This window comes from Hydra vulgaris, chromosome 01 (genome assembly GCF_038396675.1).
Source record: "Hydra vulgaris chromosome 01, alternate assembly HydraT2T_AEP".
NCBI classification, from domain to species: domain Eukaryota; kingdom Metazoa; phylum Cnidaria; class Hydrozoa; order Anthoathecata; family Hydridae; genus Hydra; species Hydra vulgaris.
Genome location: NC_088920.1, coordinates 44585001 through 44601377, shown reverse-complemented (window position 1 = coordinate 44601377; position 16377 = coordinate 44585001). Strand labels below are relative to the sequence as shown.

The window sequence follows — 16377 nt, the reverse complement described above, 5'->3', positions numbered from 1 at the left end:
TCTCAAAACCACCATGACCTAAAGTACATAGTTGACTGTCATTCTCACTTGTGTTTAAAGCATGCATTGAAAAGTTAGCTTTTATAAAATAACATAGGTCTGGCAGAAATAGTCTCTTAGAATACTAGGTATTACTTTAAAAAAATTTTTTTTGCAGTGCAATAAAAAATAGTTATTTGTATTTTGCAATTAACAAAAGCCAATCAATTCATAAAAGCAAAAGAGTGCTTTTTATTTGAATATTTATATAAAACTTATATTAGCCAATATCTCCACAAACCTGATATTTCTTTTGAGCATCTTTGGAACCAAATTTCATAACAGCATGATCAATTTTTGAATCTTCCCAACGATGCTGCTCACTAACGAATGTTTGAGCAACTTGTGGTTCTTCAACAAATGTGTCTGTGTATCCATCTTTATCACTAGGTATTACATACCTTTGCAACTTCACTTCAGCTGAAACGTTGTCATAATCTTTGGCAAGATTATAAATCTAAAAAATAATTTATAGTGAATCTTTTTATATTTATAAAGCATGCAAAATTATGCTAAACATATCTGTTATTTATGTTGCTGTCTAGACTGTGTATACTAAAACACATATAACCTGCAAAAACCAATTAAGATGTAGTTAACTATTATAAACTGTTTCTAATATAAGTTATTACTAACACAAATTGTTACTAACATAAATGGTTACTAACATAAATTGTTACCAACATAAATTGTTACCAACATAAATTGTTACTAACATAAATTGTTTCTAATATAAATTATTGCTAACAAAAACTGTTGCTATCATATATTGATACAAGCATTGTTATCAAAACTAACAATTATATTTATAGCATGAAAAAAAACTATTAGGACTTTTATTTTATCACATAACATTAAAAAAAAACAAGAAATTTATGTAAATAATAATTTTTATCTAATTCTTATTTTAAATTAAATACCTTTTTCTTATATTGTCTTTCAAGCTTTTCCCTTTCAGTTAACTCTGATTCTTCAAACATTTTTTCATCATCTTCTATATCTTCTCTTAGTGCATCCACTTTTTCCACTTTCCTTTTTTTAACATATGCTTTTCTAGCTTGATCTCTCAACTCAGGAATAATTTTTCTTCGATCTTCCTCTTCTAACTGTAATCTTTTCTTTGCCTCTTCAAATGCTTTTTTATCAGACTTTTCAATAAGCTTTCTGGTCTGTTCTTTGTCTTTTTTACGAAGTCTTTCAGCAAATCGATCTCTTTCTTCAATATCTTTAGCTCTGATGTCTTCTTCATTGTCACTTGATTCTGAATCTTTTTTTGTTTCTGATGTAATAGGTTCATTTTCAGAAGAGCTTGATTCAGAACGGTGTTTTCTTAATATTTTTTAATAAAAAATTATATTTCATTAAATAAAATTTCATAATATATTACTAACATTTATTCAAAATAATAATATATATGAATAAAAGAATGTATGCACTGGCAAAGCCACACAATTCATTGTAGACAAATATTATACAAACATTTGAAATACACACGCATTTATCAAAATAACACATACCTTACATTCTTCTTAATTTTATTAGTTTTTTTTTTCGGCAATAATATATTTTCTTCTTCACTTTCTGATAACATAGTGTAGGTAGCATTTTTCTTTTGCTGCTCCAATGCTAATTTCTCTTTTATTCTATTGGAACTCTCATTCTTACTAACTCTCGGAATTTTATTCCAGAGCTCTTTAGCTACTGATGTGAATGCATTTTTATCATCCCCAATGACATCTTGTATTTTTTCAATATATCTCTCAGCAGAAGCTGTTTTTTTAGCTAACCCAATTAAAAAAGTAACAACATGTTTATCTGACATGTCCAATGTTTCATATAATTTGTCTGAAACCCATCTCTCTAGATAAACATCATCAGACATTTTGAGTGTTGATTTTACTACTATAAGTCAAACAAATTCAAACTATTAATATATAAAAATAAGCAAATAAAGAATTAAATATATGACTTACAATAATCTAAGGCAATAAATAATTGACAAAAATCAGGTAGCTTTTGAACAAATTCTCAACAATAATAGCCAGAAAAAATAAATACGCATCATTTTTTTAAAAGTAGTATTTACACTTTATTTCTTTAAAAGTAGTACACACACAAACACACACAAATATATGTAATCTTTTCTTATATCATTAACAAATGGAATTTGTTATCTGTGGTATATCAAAGTATCAATGAATGACACTTACATATATCGTAGGTAATAAAAGTCTGCTTAAATGATCTATTGTATTTATTCTTATATACTATTTATACTTTTATTTATGACATAATAAATGTTATATCAAGGAAGATATGTGAATCAAAATTTAATTATGGCTGTGAATTTAATGAACTGAAATGATTTTTCAATTTAAATAAAGTTGATTAATACAATTAAATATAAATTAAATATAAAACATATTAACATTTTTTTTATTTTATTTAAGATAGTACAGATTTATTTTAAATTCCCACTCCCCTTAAAGTAGTGCCCACTCCCCTCAGATAGACCTAAATCCTCCTACAATTTTGGATGATAAGTGCGAGTAAAACAATGATTTTCAGTTCAAAAACCGAAATCAGAAAACATTACAGAGTGGATAATAAGCTAGGAGGCCAAATTCAATGGTTGCAGTATTTTTTTTTTAACAATTCTTTTATAACAATTATAATTCAATATAATCAAAGTTATTTTGCATTTCAAACAAGTTATTTTTGCTATGAAGTTATGAAATATTAAATTCCATATATCTGTAATAATATCAAATAAATGTAATAATATATATATACACCTATAAAAGTAATTTTTTCTTTAAAATACAGCAAACTGAGTCTCAAAAAAAAAAAAAAAAATACATGAAGATAAATATTTTTTTGGAATTTTTAAAGATCTTAAACAAACTGTAAATAAATTTTCATAAACCTATTTTTTATATCCAATGTTCTTACTGTATAAAATAAATCTGAAATAATGATATACTTTTGGACAACAAACTTGTATCAACAAATATAATTGAATATATAAATGTAATAGTTAATATATAAAATAATTAATTAATTAGAATGGTTTTATTTTATCCTTTGGAGTAATGTAATACAAGTCAACAATTAAAATAATAAAAAAAAGAATTATAAATAAATGAAAGGCATGAACATAAACAATAAACTATAATACTATAAAAGCAAACAATAAAATATAATTCAGTAAAAACAATTACATTCAAAGACATTCAATTTTTAAAATTTTAACCATAAAATTTAAATAACATTGCTCATTGTATACAAAATCATTCTTGTTGATAATTTTTAATTTTTTAAATTTATTTTATTTTCTTATCAACATCAAGCTAATATACACCAGACAAACTTCTTAAAATCATTTAATACAAATATACACTGGACAAACTTCTTTAAATCATTTAATAAACAGCATAAAAGTATTTTAAGAAAAAATTTTTTTTAAACTTCCAGAATATTCTGATAGTTCAATCTTAATGTTATTTTTGCTTTTTTTAATATTATTTTCTGTAACCTTTAGAGTTTTTTGGCTTTTCGGGGAGTCTGGAATCTGGTCAATTTTTGACTTAGTTATGCAGGAGTTTTCAGACATTAGTAGTATATTAAAATCAGATACCAAGTTTTCTTTGCTTTGGTATTCAATTTTCTTAATAGATTGATTACTAACTTCTTTTTGCTCTTTTTTTTCTGTTTTGCTATTGGTGCAACACAAAGAGGGCTGACACTGAGCTTTTGAATCTTCTGAGTCATTAAAGTAGTCTCTTATGGATTGGCATTGTTTTCTCTTAGATACATTACAATCGGATATGACTTTTCTTTTCCGAAGTTTCATTGGTGATTTTGGTTTAAAAAGCGCAAGCAGTTGTTCTTGATGTGCACTTGGTGACTTTAATCTAACACCTTAAACATTAATTTAAAAAAATCAATGAAATAAAAAAAGAAATCATGATCAAGATTTAATGTTTTTAATTTACCTGAGTCATACATTTCTTTTTGCTGAAGTTTTTCAGCAGTAACTCTATCTAATTCTTCTTGTCTCAGTCTTTCTTCGTATTCCTCTTTTTGTAGCTTTTCAATATACTGAATATTTGCTTGTAGAATATTTTCTTTTTCTTCTTGAAGCTAAAATAAAAATAAATGTAAAAAAGATGCAAATTAAAAATAATCAAAATAATACTAATACAAAAATACGTTTTAAATAATATAGGTACTACTCAGTGCTTGAAGTGGAGAAAAAAAAGTAATGGGATGGTATTCCCACCTAATCATTGTCATATATAGAGATTCATAAAAAATGGTGGCGGAATGGTTTATACTTTATAAAAAGGTGATGGGATGGCATCCCGCAACATCTCGCCTCACTTTAAGCAATGATACTACTAATATCAAAATACTAATAATATCAAAGCACTGATACTACTAATATCAAAATACGCAGCATCTCGCCTCACTTCAAGCACTGATACTACTATTATCAAAATACTACATTCTTTTTCATATTTTTCTACTAAAGGATTTGCTTAAAAAAACCACAGTTATCTACTAAGAGATTTACTTAAAAAAAACCAAAGTTATCTACTATGAAATTTATTTTAAAAAAAACCACATTTATTAACTAAGAGATTTATTTAAAAAAAAACAAATTTATCTACAAAAAAAAAAGATGAAAGTAAGAAGAATTTGGTAATGATAATTGTGTAGATAGTTGTGTAAACACTTCACTTTGTAAGTAGTAATGTAGATAGTAGTGTGAATACTTCGCTTTGTAAATGAGAAGTATGTAGGTAGTAGTGTAAATGTTTTGGTTCATAAAGGAAAAATTCTCAGTTCTATCCCCATTACAGTGCTCAACCTATTTCCTTGTCAAGACTTGTATTTGAAATTAAAGGATTGTAAGAGGGTTGTTACAACAATTGTTGTAATAACAATAACACTTAGTTAAAAAAAAAAAAAGCATTACCTGCAATTTTGGAATAGTGAATACAGTAAGAAAGAAAATTAAAAAAAGTTTCAAAAATTTTTATAACAAGATTTTTGCAAATTAAAAAATCATAAAAAAACAAAAAAGGAACAGATATTTATTAAATAATAGAAACAGTTTTTTTTTTTTTACCTATTTAAGGAAGGAGGTAAAGGATGCTAATAAATATGCTTAGGAGTCTAATAAATATTAATACTCAATTCAACGTGGTTAGCCATTTGTGAGTGTTTGACACGGAACTCACGACAGCCATTACACTCAAGTTAATGGTGAGAAAGAGTTGAAGCACTTTTTTTTATAAAAAATATGAAAGAAAGTGTATGCGAATATCTAATTTATGTAAACTTCAAATTATGTATTGTTAAAACATATATCAAGTTTTACAGTTTTAATTTTATTTTAAAATTGATTTGCAGCAACATTTCCTTTAAATTTTATTTATAGCATTTATTTACTGTTTTATAAAGTCTTTTGTTTATTAAATACTTTTAAAACTTTCATTGAACAATACGCCTTAGTAGCCGAACTGGTTAAGTCACAGCATTCTGAAGTGGATCATCATGATTCATATCCTTGCTTTATTTTTAGAACCTTTTTCAGTTTTTTGAAATAAAAAACAAAACATCTCAATATATATTTTTACTATTATAAAGTTTTACTTTTTTTAAGTTTTACTAAAAATTGCATTGAGGCAAGATCTCCTTAACTTTGATTTAAACTATTTATTTGCCGTTTTATAAAGTTTTTCATTGCATTCTGTCTTTTGTTTTTTAAATAGCGCTAAAAATTGGCAATTTAGTGTCTTAGTGGCCAAAGTGGTTAGCTTGCTGCGCTTCCAAAGTATAACATGAAGGTTTAAATCAATAAAGATATACAACAAATATATCACCAAACAAAAACTTACAAAATAGAATATTTTTAACCATGTGAGAATCTCTTTTGCTACAAATCTTTCTTGAAAAATGCAAACTTCCATCCATAGCAAAATTCTGTTAAAACTCTCCACCACACTTGTCATTATCTTACTAAAACTCTCCATCATAATAGTTTATAATTTTTTACTTAAACAGAATATTGCTGCTACATCTGGGTATTTTTTCAAAATTTTTGTCTTTTAGTTAAGGTGTAAGAGTCCGTTATAAAAAACAATCAAATGAAAAAAACTAATGAAAAAAAAAAGTAAAAACCTTCTTGACTTCAGCTTCGTATTCTTTTTGAAGTTCTCCTTTTGAACTTATAATATGAACAGGCGCTAAAAATATATTTAATACAAATAAACTGGGAATAAATAAATAATACATTAACTGGGAATAAATAAATATAAAATCTGATATCTTTGATTTTGATTCAATTTTATTTTGCTTGGGCAGCATCTACACATTTTTTTCCAAAAACAATTTTTTTTTTTTAATTTAACATCATTTTCTATTTTGCCTCAAAAAAGTCTTTGTCCCTGAAATCTTGCAAAGTTTTTTGGGACTTTTTGGGCATTTTTTATAAAACTTTGCTAAAAACTTTTATAGTTTTGGTTTTTACAGTTATTCAAGACTAACTTAACTGGATAGTGATGTGAGTCAGATTTGACCAGGCAGCCAATTATTGTTATACAAATAAAATATATGTTCCAGCTCTGGGTCAAGTATGCTGTCCAACACAGTCCAAATCTTATATGCTTATATAATGTTTATATGCTTCAAAATTTCATGTTTTTTTTAATACATTAGTTTATAATAAAACAATATAATTTTTATACTGAACATGGAGCTTTATTCATTGAATTTCAATAATGCATATATTTATATGTACTGAATAAGTATATACTAGCTAGTACCTATATAGTAACCACAGTGCAACATTTTTTGTGGATGTAATGCTGCAGCTATACAAGCTAGCTTACTAGCTAACAATGAAATTATAATTTATATCTGTTGCATGTAATCTTATTACAACTTTAGCTCCATTCTATGGCTATCTTCAGTACCTAACCTTTCAACTCTGTCCATTTTGGAAATTCAGCCTGTAGACAAGGATATTTGCAAAAACCAAAATTATCAGAGCATATGCCCCAGCTGAACAAATAAGATTAGCAGGGGTTAATAGCTGGGGCTAGAATATTTTTTGCTGTTTTTGTTGATTATGTTCAAGTTATTATCTGTTATGAAAGTTAAAGATAAGCCACACAAGCGAAAGTAAATATAGCTTTCAAAATATAGCTTTTTTTCACTCATAACATAATACAACTCATATAAATTTACAATAACAAAAAAGACATTTTAAAATAGTTTGTCTCTTCCTCTGAATCTGAAGATTCAGGATACCAATGTCGTAATAGCTAAGTTAGATGAAGACTTCAGTAGCTCTACATAAAATTGTTGAACAAGAGCTCCTAAGTTCTATTAAAAAAAGAAGTGCTTTAACATTCTTTGTAATAAATCTAACGCGCTCTTTTTGAATTAATTTTGAAACTTTAAACTCCCACTTATTTTACTTGAATTCTACTTGAATATCAGTTTTATTATGAATTAGCTAACTAATTATAAACCTCTAATTTGTTCTTTCAAAATAAAATTTATTTTGAATTTTTTTTTATCTAGGATCAAGTAATCTAGCTACTAACAACAGTTTAATTACTTCAATACAATTGTCTTTCTCTAAAGATAATTTCAATATTTGGATAATTGTCTTTCCCTAAAGATAACTTCAATATTTGGATAATTGTCTTTCCCTTAAGATAACTTCAATATTTGGACAATTGTCTTTCCCTAAAGATAACTTTTTGTTGTTGTTATTGCTAAAATTATATTACTTGGATTGTTTCTAATAACAATGTGAACATTATTTAAACAATCTTTACAAATTTTGTTAAAAGCTTTTGAAATATTCCACCCAGTACGAAATGTTATAAATTGAATACATCTTCGAAAAGCAAATTTTTTTTCTTAAGTCATTGATAATCCAATAAGTCAATCAATCAAATAATAGAAGCTGACAGATTTATTATTATATATTATTTAGATGTTTTTTGTAATTTGTATAACTTATACAAATTATACAAACTACAAAATAATAATAAAAAAACATAAAATTATAATAAAGCAATAAATTTAATAAAATTATAATAAAACTATAAATTTAACAAACCATAAATTTATTTCTAGATGTTTAATAATGAATGGATGATAATAATTGCTCTTTTTATGCTAGTTAAAAAAATAAGTCTCCATTCCAACCAAATTAAATTATCAACTAGAGTTATTAATCGAAAAAATAAGTCTCCATTCCAACCAAATTAAATTATCAACTAGAGTTATTAACCGAAAAGCAAATTTAACTTTGTAAATTTCAAGGGAAAAAAATTCTTTCAAAAGGGTATTGATAATGAGGAATCAATTTTTTTTGTACCAAATTAAACAAACATTTAAAATTGTTGATGTAAATTTCACAAGTACTCATTCCGAAACTTTTGCTGCAAACAAAATTAAGGCTTTTGGAAATAGTACTTGCCAAATAAGCACTTTTGCCTAACCACATTTTAAAGTCCATTAAGAAAATTTGTTAAAAGGATAGAATTGTAAAAATTAAACATCTTTATGTATTAAAATGTTTGTAATGAAATGTTATCTTCAGAATCACAAAACATCAAAAATTTAAAATTTTACTTTTTGAAACAATGATAAAAAATAAAAATGAATTCAAATGTCAAAATGAATTCTTTCCAAACAGTAACTTGCGTAACAGTCACTCCTAGAAAAAAACTTATGAAACACATCATAATAGATGAATTTAATTAAGTTTTATGAACTAAAAATGTTTAATTAACTATGTAACTAAGTTATTCATCAATATTCATAAGTGCTAAAATTATATACTAATTAGTATAAATAAATAACAGTATTCGTAACATATACTTCTAAAATATCATTTCCACTTTTGGAAAAGAAAAAAAAATTTAAAGCAACTAAATAATATGTATGGGATCTTTTTGGTGTGCCTATAATAAATAATAAATTTGAAATCTATCAACATTGCAATATATATATATATATATATATATATATATATATATATATATATATATATATATATATATATATATATATATATATATATCCTGAAAAAAACAGTAAATGGAAAATAAAATGGTCTGGTGATTCAACAAGCAACATAATTTGGCATTTAAATTTTTGAATTATCAAGTAGCAACATCAAAATGTGAGAGCTAGACGTGCTTCACAATTTACATATGGAAGAAAACGAAGAAACAGAAGCAACAAAAGCTGTATTAATAAAAGGTTTACATTAGAAAGGTAAGAATCTATAACTGAAAAATTGCTTGGTTTTATTCTCAAAGCAAATATGCCATAAAAAGTTGGTATTTATAAATATTATTTTATTAAAAAAATACTATTAATAATTTTGAAAATAAAAATTTCTTTAATTAAAATATTATTTTTAAAAACTTTAACACTAACTTTAAATACTTTCTTTTCAATAACTACCTCATATTTTTTATATTTATCTAAATTATTTTCTAATATTTTATCTGGTTCTTTCATTTTACAAACTGCATTTTAAAATAAAATGCAATTTTTAATTCAAACGTTTTTTTATTGTTTTTATTTATATTATTGCATTTCATAGAACCTACTTTACAATTTTTATAATTCCTGAAAATATCAATCTTGTATAAATATTTTTAAATATTTATTTGCTATTTATTTTTATTGCTTTTTATTAAAAAATCTCAAAACTTCAAAACAGGAGTTAAGGATGACTATACTTTTTTAACACATGAGATGTATTGGTTTCACATGAGATGAAGTGGAACACATTAAGTATTATTGGATTTAAGTGTAGAAACTTCCAAAACTTACTAAATTACCGCAATACATATTTTTATTGTTTACAAGGAATTTCATTTCAAAAAAAAATAAAAAGGTGGAATAAAAGCTTTATAGGTTTAAATGATAATTCAAAATATAACTTTTAACTCTGATAAATGATAGATAATTCTGGTGATAATTTCTTTAAAAATAAAATTTAATTAAATGAACATATAATAATAGTCACGCTAAAATTTAAAATCAATCAGGTTAAGCCTAAGGATTACATGTCTAAATATATATGAGAAATATATTTTGTATAAAGGTTAGCTTATTTTAAGTGTACATACGAATGAACGCTGTGTCAGTCAAGTATAAAATCAACCATTATATAGAAACCGCACAACTAAATTTTTAAAAGTCAATCTTAAAAATTTAAAAAATTTTAAAAAAAAGTTTTTCCTAATATTTGTAAATAATGAGCATATTTTATGTATTTGTAATTTAAACTTTTGCAGTTTTTAAAATGTTAATTACTTCATTAAAATCCTGTTAAAATAAATGTTAACTACTTCATTAAAATACTGCTTAAAAAATCCTATAGAGTTATTAAAACACCAAATAAAAATTTTTTTGTTTCAATGCAAATATTGTAGCTAACGTAAAATCACTCTTCATGTATACAACACGCTTTAAGTCCGACACTTTATCAAAAGGCCATATATATATATATATATATATATATATATATATATATATATATATATATATATATATATATATATTGGGTTTAAAAACTATATATATATATATATTGGGTTTAAAAACTATATATATATATATATATATATATATATATATATATATATATATATATTGGGTTTAAAAACTATATATATATATATATATATATTGGGTTTAAAAACTATATATATATATATATATATATATATATATATATATATATATATATATATATATATATATATATATATATATATATATATATTGGGTTTAAAAACTTATTGATATATATATATATATATATATATATATATATATATATGTATATATATATATATATATATATATATATATATATATATATATATATATATATATATATATATATATATATTTCCAAAATATATTTTTAGCCCAAGATATGTAAAACAAATGAGAAATAAAAGAAATTTTTTCCACTTATTAATAAAATAATAACAATAAATGTTTCAAATAATTTCTAGTCATCTTCAGTTGGGTTTAAAAACTTATTGATAATAAAATATAAATTACAATTTTTTAAATTACAACAATAGACAATAGCAAAAAATACAATACAAAAGATAATAAAATTAATTAAAGTAAAGATAATAAACTATTATGTAAAAAAAGTTATTTTATAAAAAAAAATTTTTTTTACGTAATACTATTATATAAAAAAAGATATTTCTGGTTCAACTGTTTGTTTATATCTAGATTTTTCCATTCAATGAAAAACTTTCCTTTACTTTAATTCAAACTTTCCTTAACTTTAAGCTCATATTCATTGGAGGCTGAATCCAATATCAAAAAACAGTCATCAAAATTATTAAAACAATTATTGTTAGCATGAAGATAGTTCTATATGTGTGAGTTTTTGTCTCTCCTGTAGTGTTCAATCATTTATGTTATAAGGTGGCAAGAAGTTCGTCTATATAACAGAAATTACATCTTGCGCATACAAATTTATAAACAACAAATAATTTGAACTATACAGGAAGAGGATCCTTTGATGAAAAATTATTAGAGATTTTGAAAGAGCTGAAAATTAAATTAAAAGATATAGGTTTATGATGTTTTTAAATGATAGAGTTTAAATATTCATTCTTGGTTTTTGGATTCAAATTGATTAGTAAAAATTAGTTTTTTTCTGGTAAGATGAGAATTATAAACTTTATTTATAGAAAGAGATTTTAGATTCCTTTTTATTTCTATGGTAAAAAACATTGAATTGCATCTTTTATTGATACAGATACTGGCATGCATCATTATCTGATGGGAAAAATACCATCCCAGTTAAGTGTGTATATATATATATATATATATATATACATACATACATACATACATACATACATACATACATACATACATATATATATATATATATATATATATATATATATATATGCATAATATGAAATATACATAAATTATGTAAGTGTTTTCTAAAATTAGAGCGGTCAATTTCCTTAAAGAACAATAATAAGTAAAAATACTCATTTAAATATCTTCTACAGTCACCTTGAGCTGATGTCAAGACCTGTATATAGCCTTGTAATGTGGTAGTAGTGCAGTGGTAGAGTGCTCACTTCATAAAAGAGAAGTATCGAGTTTGATCCCCACCATGTCCCTGGTAGTACCCTGCTTAACTTGTTTCTTCACATAGTGGTCTTGTTTGCCAAGGTTTGTGTTTCGGAGTTAAAGAGTTGAAAGAGGGTTGTAACTAAAACGAACTTCGGGAGCTGTGCAAGCTGCTCTTCATTTTAACTTTTTTTTTGCAACTGCCATGCCTTTTAAAAAGCATTGCAGTATATTAAGCAATTTTTTTTAAAATGATATTGTGCTTTTTATTTTAGTTACAATGATATTATACTTTTGCAAGAAAAATTATACTTTGGCGAGAGCTGTAAATTGCTCTCGTAAACTGTTTTAGGGGAGTATGGGCATATATATATATATATACATATACAGGACTCTCGTTTTTGTGAGTGTTTTTAAGGTAAAAAAGTTTGTAATTGAAGATTTTTTTAAAATGTTTTGACATAATTATTTTTGAATACACTCAACATGTTCACATGACCAGTTTAGGAATTTTATTAAAAAACATTTTAAAAAACTATAAAAAAAACCAACATTAATAAAGAACTAAAGAGCTTTAGCATTTTTTAAAAAGTTATTTAAATTTTATATTTTTAATTAAAAACTTTTTTAAAAATAAAACATACTTTTTAATATGCATAATTTTTAGAGTTGCGTTTTTAACTTAGTATCTAACTTTAACTTAATAGTAAATACAACTTAATCTAAAAATTTAATCAAGCTTAATCAATGTTAAAATTTAATCAAACTTAATCAAAGTTAAAATAATAGATAGATCCTTATGTGACACAAAAAACAATTTTTAAAGTATTGAACTTATTAATTCAAGTTTTAATTGCAGAAACCTTTTTTTATAACTACTTGCTTTCTCATATGAAGCTATTTTAGTGCAATTTAAAAACTTTTCACATTAGAAAAAAATGCTTCACAAAGAAGAAGAATAATAAAGGAACTTTTTAAAAATTAAAATAAGCAGAAATGCAACACAAAATAATATTTCTAAAATAATAAATTGTTTCAATAAAAAGGCAATCTAAATATATATTAAAATAGAATTTCGAAAACTTTGTCAAATGCAACATTCTTTTTACAATATTTCTAGAAAACATTATGATGCTAGAATGAATAAATAACAGAAAAGCAACTGTTGTTGACAATTATTTTTCTAATGTATTTATGACATGATACAAAACATTACAGTGAAAGAATTTAAAATTAAAAATCAATTTTATTTTAGCTTTTTTATCTAAATATCAAAAATACCCGCAAAAAAGCTAATACAAACATAAATATAGTAAATATAAAAATATTTGTGGATTTTATTCAGAACGTAGAAAAAAGTAAAAATTTGCAAAGACAATTTTAATATATATTTAGATCGCTTTTTTATTGAAACAGTTTATTATTTTATAAATATTATTTTGTGCCATAATTAGATAAAAAATGAAAGGTCCTTGTAAAAACCCTGCATAGCTTCTGGGGTCACCATGCCCCTGAAGTTTGTAAAATACTGGCTTCACTACATTGTATGATTTTAGCCATTTTTCTTCAAAATAACCCATAAATAAATTAGCATGAACAAGAGCTAGTGGGGAGCCCACACCAACACCATCTACTTGGTCAAAAGTAAGTTTTTTAAATTGAAAATGTGATTAGGATGTTGCAATAGACAAAAAGTTTCTTTAAATCGGTTTTGTTAATTTTAAGATTAATAATATTGTTTAAAATTTGAGAAAAATTTAAATAGATGCTTAATTGATAGACCCTTTAAAATTAATAATACTAAACTTGGTTTTTACTATGACATTAATAACCTTTTTAATATTCTCAAAAGCAACACATACCCAACTTGGCTTATAAATAAAATTTATAATTCTTATTTTACCAAAAACACTATTTCTACTAATCAATCTAAATTCACAAACCAAGAAGTCATGAAAAACTACTTTACACTTAATTATGTGGTAATATATCTGTTTGAACCGAAAAAAGTCAAAACTCTTTCCTTTAAGTTAATTTTTACCTCTTTCAAAATCTCTAATATGTTTTCACCAAAGGATCCTCTTCCTGTAAAGTTCAAATGATTTGTTGTTTATAAATTTGTATGCACAGAATGTAATTTCTGTTATATAGGTGAAACTTCTCATAACCTTAAAAAACTCTCTTATATATATAAATATCTCCATATTTACATACATACATACATACATACATACATATATATATATATATATATATATATATATATATATATATATATATATATATATATATATATATATATATATATATATATACATATATATATATATATATATATATATATATATATATATATATATATATATATATATATATATATATATATAAACAAAACCATTTATACAATTTATGTTGTATTATAAAATATGCAACTTTAACAGACAAAAAGAAAAAATAAAGCAAACAAACCATAATACTCATCAAAACTGGAGTCAAGATCATCTAGACCATCCAATCTTCGTTTAACTCTTTCTGGAAACATTTTTTTAATTAAATCCCAACGATCAGTATTAACTAAGCTATTTGTTTTTGTATTTTTACGAGCCCAAACAGAAATACGCAGACGACACATAGGACATGTTAAACTCGTATTGTAAACATGTTGTTTAAAACAATCCATGCAAAGTTCGTGTTTGCAAGGCATTTGTACCGGTTCGATAAGTATTTGTAAGCAAATTGGGCAAAGAAAATCTGTGAAAGATTCGTTTTCTTTATTAACTTCCATGGATAACTCTTTGTTTTATTTTTAGGGTCAATTTAGTGATACTTTCATCTATATAAATTTACCAACCAATAATATAGGTTCGTATTCTGCAAAAGTTTTTAATAAGAAAAGTATATGCATTTTTTTAAATAAATAAATTTCAGAAAAGAATATAGTAAATTAACGCAAAATAATTGTTGATTTTCTCACGCTTAAAACAGGTTAACTCACTCCTCAAACGTCCGACAACAAGGTATTTATTTTTATGGGTCAGTAAAATGTAGAGCAAAGCTGGGTCTAAAAAAATTACAGTACTGTGCTGTAGCTGATTCTCCATTTAGCCCAACATTCTTTGCGCATGCTCAAAGTATTTTTCCGCGCAGAAGTTACAAAAAAAAGAATGAATGGAGGAATTGGCTCAAGAGTTTTTATTTTACAAGGTTATTAACAAAGAATTTATTAATTTTTTAATCATTTTTACACTTTTGAAAATAAGATTATATTATATATTATATATGATATATACACACACACACACACACACACACACACACACACACACACACACACACACACACACACACACACACACACACACACGCACGCACACACACACACGCACACACACATATATATATATATATACATATATATATATATATATATATATATATATATATATATATATATATATATATATATATATATACATATATATATATATATATATATATATATATATATATACATATATATATATATATATATATATATATATATATATATATATATATATATATATATATATATATATATATATATATATATATATATATATATATATGTATATATATATATATATATATATATATATATATATATATATATATATATATATATATATATAACTGTTGTTTTTTTAAGAAACTTTATTAATATGAAAAAATCTTTCATTCAAGCCTTAAAATTTGAAAGAAGAAGTTATGAAAGTCAACGGGTAATTACAAGAACATTAAATCAAAAAAAACAACGATGATAACCATGAAAATATCAAACAATTAAAAAAAAATTACTCTTGAGATGTTGAGTTGTTGAAAGGTTTTGAAGGTTGAGTTAAGTTGTTTCTTGTGCTATAATTTATGGTTCAACAAAAATTGGTGTCTTTTACAGATCGCTTTGGTATGTATGTTTGAAAAAACACAACCTTGAGTTTTAAAGGTTTTCACTGATATCATGAATTATTTTGACGTGTTAATGCTTCGCCTAAAACTTTACGGGTTTCTTTACTTGACTTGGTTTGCTGCTATCGTTGTTAAAATCGCTGTTGTTGCTATATTTAATTGTGATTCGCCATCAAAATTAGGCTTATATTGTTTCTTAACTTCATTTGCTGCTTTTTTCAG

General features: G+C 24.1%; 2 protein-coding genes across 2 annotated transcripts in view; both read right to left on the bottom strand.

Moving 5' to 3' along the window:
* Positions 1 to 16377, bottom strand: part of LOC100202565 (pre-mRNA-splicing factor ATP-dependent RNA helicase DHX16) — a 50312-nt gene that overhangs the window by 17570 nt on the left and 16365 nt on the right. The window contains exons 2-4 of the mRNA XM_065788302.1: positions 1557 to 1963; positions 960 to 1368; positions 281 to 496 (exon numbers count right to left, since the gene is read on the bottom strand). Of these exons, the coding sequence (XP_065644374.1) occupies positions 281 to 496; positions 960 to 1368; positions 1557 to 1921 (990 nt within the window). The 5' untranslated portion in view covers positions 1922 to 1963. The remainder of the gene's footprint in view (positions 1 to 280; positions 497 to 959; positions 1369 to 1556; positions 1964 to 16377) is intronic.
* On the bottom strand, positions 3181 to 15203 carry LOC100215623 (E3 ubiquitin-protein ligase RNF168). Its single transcript, XM_065788305.1, has 4 exons — positions 14680 to 15203; positions 6229 to 6293; positions 4035 to 4182; positions 3181 to 3960 (listed from the first exon to the last, which is right to left on the bottom strand). Exons 1-4 carry the CDS (start codon positions 14993 to 14995, stop codon positions 3485 to 3487), a joined length of 1005 nt encoding a protein of 334 aa, XP_065644377.1. The 5' UTR covers positions 14996 to 15203; the 3' UTR covers positions 3181 to 3484.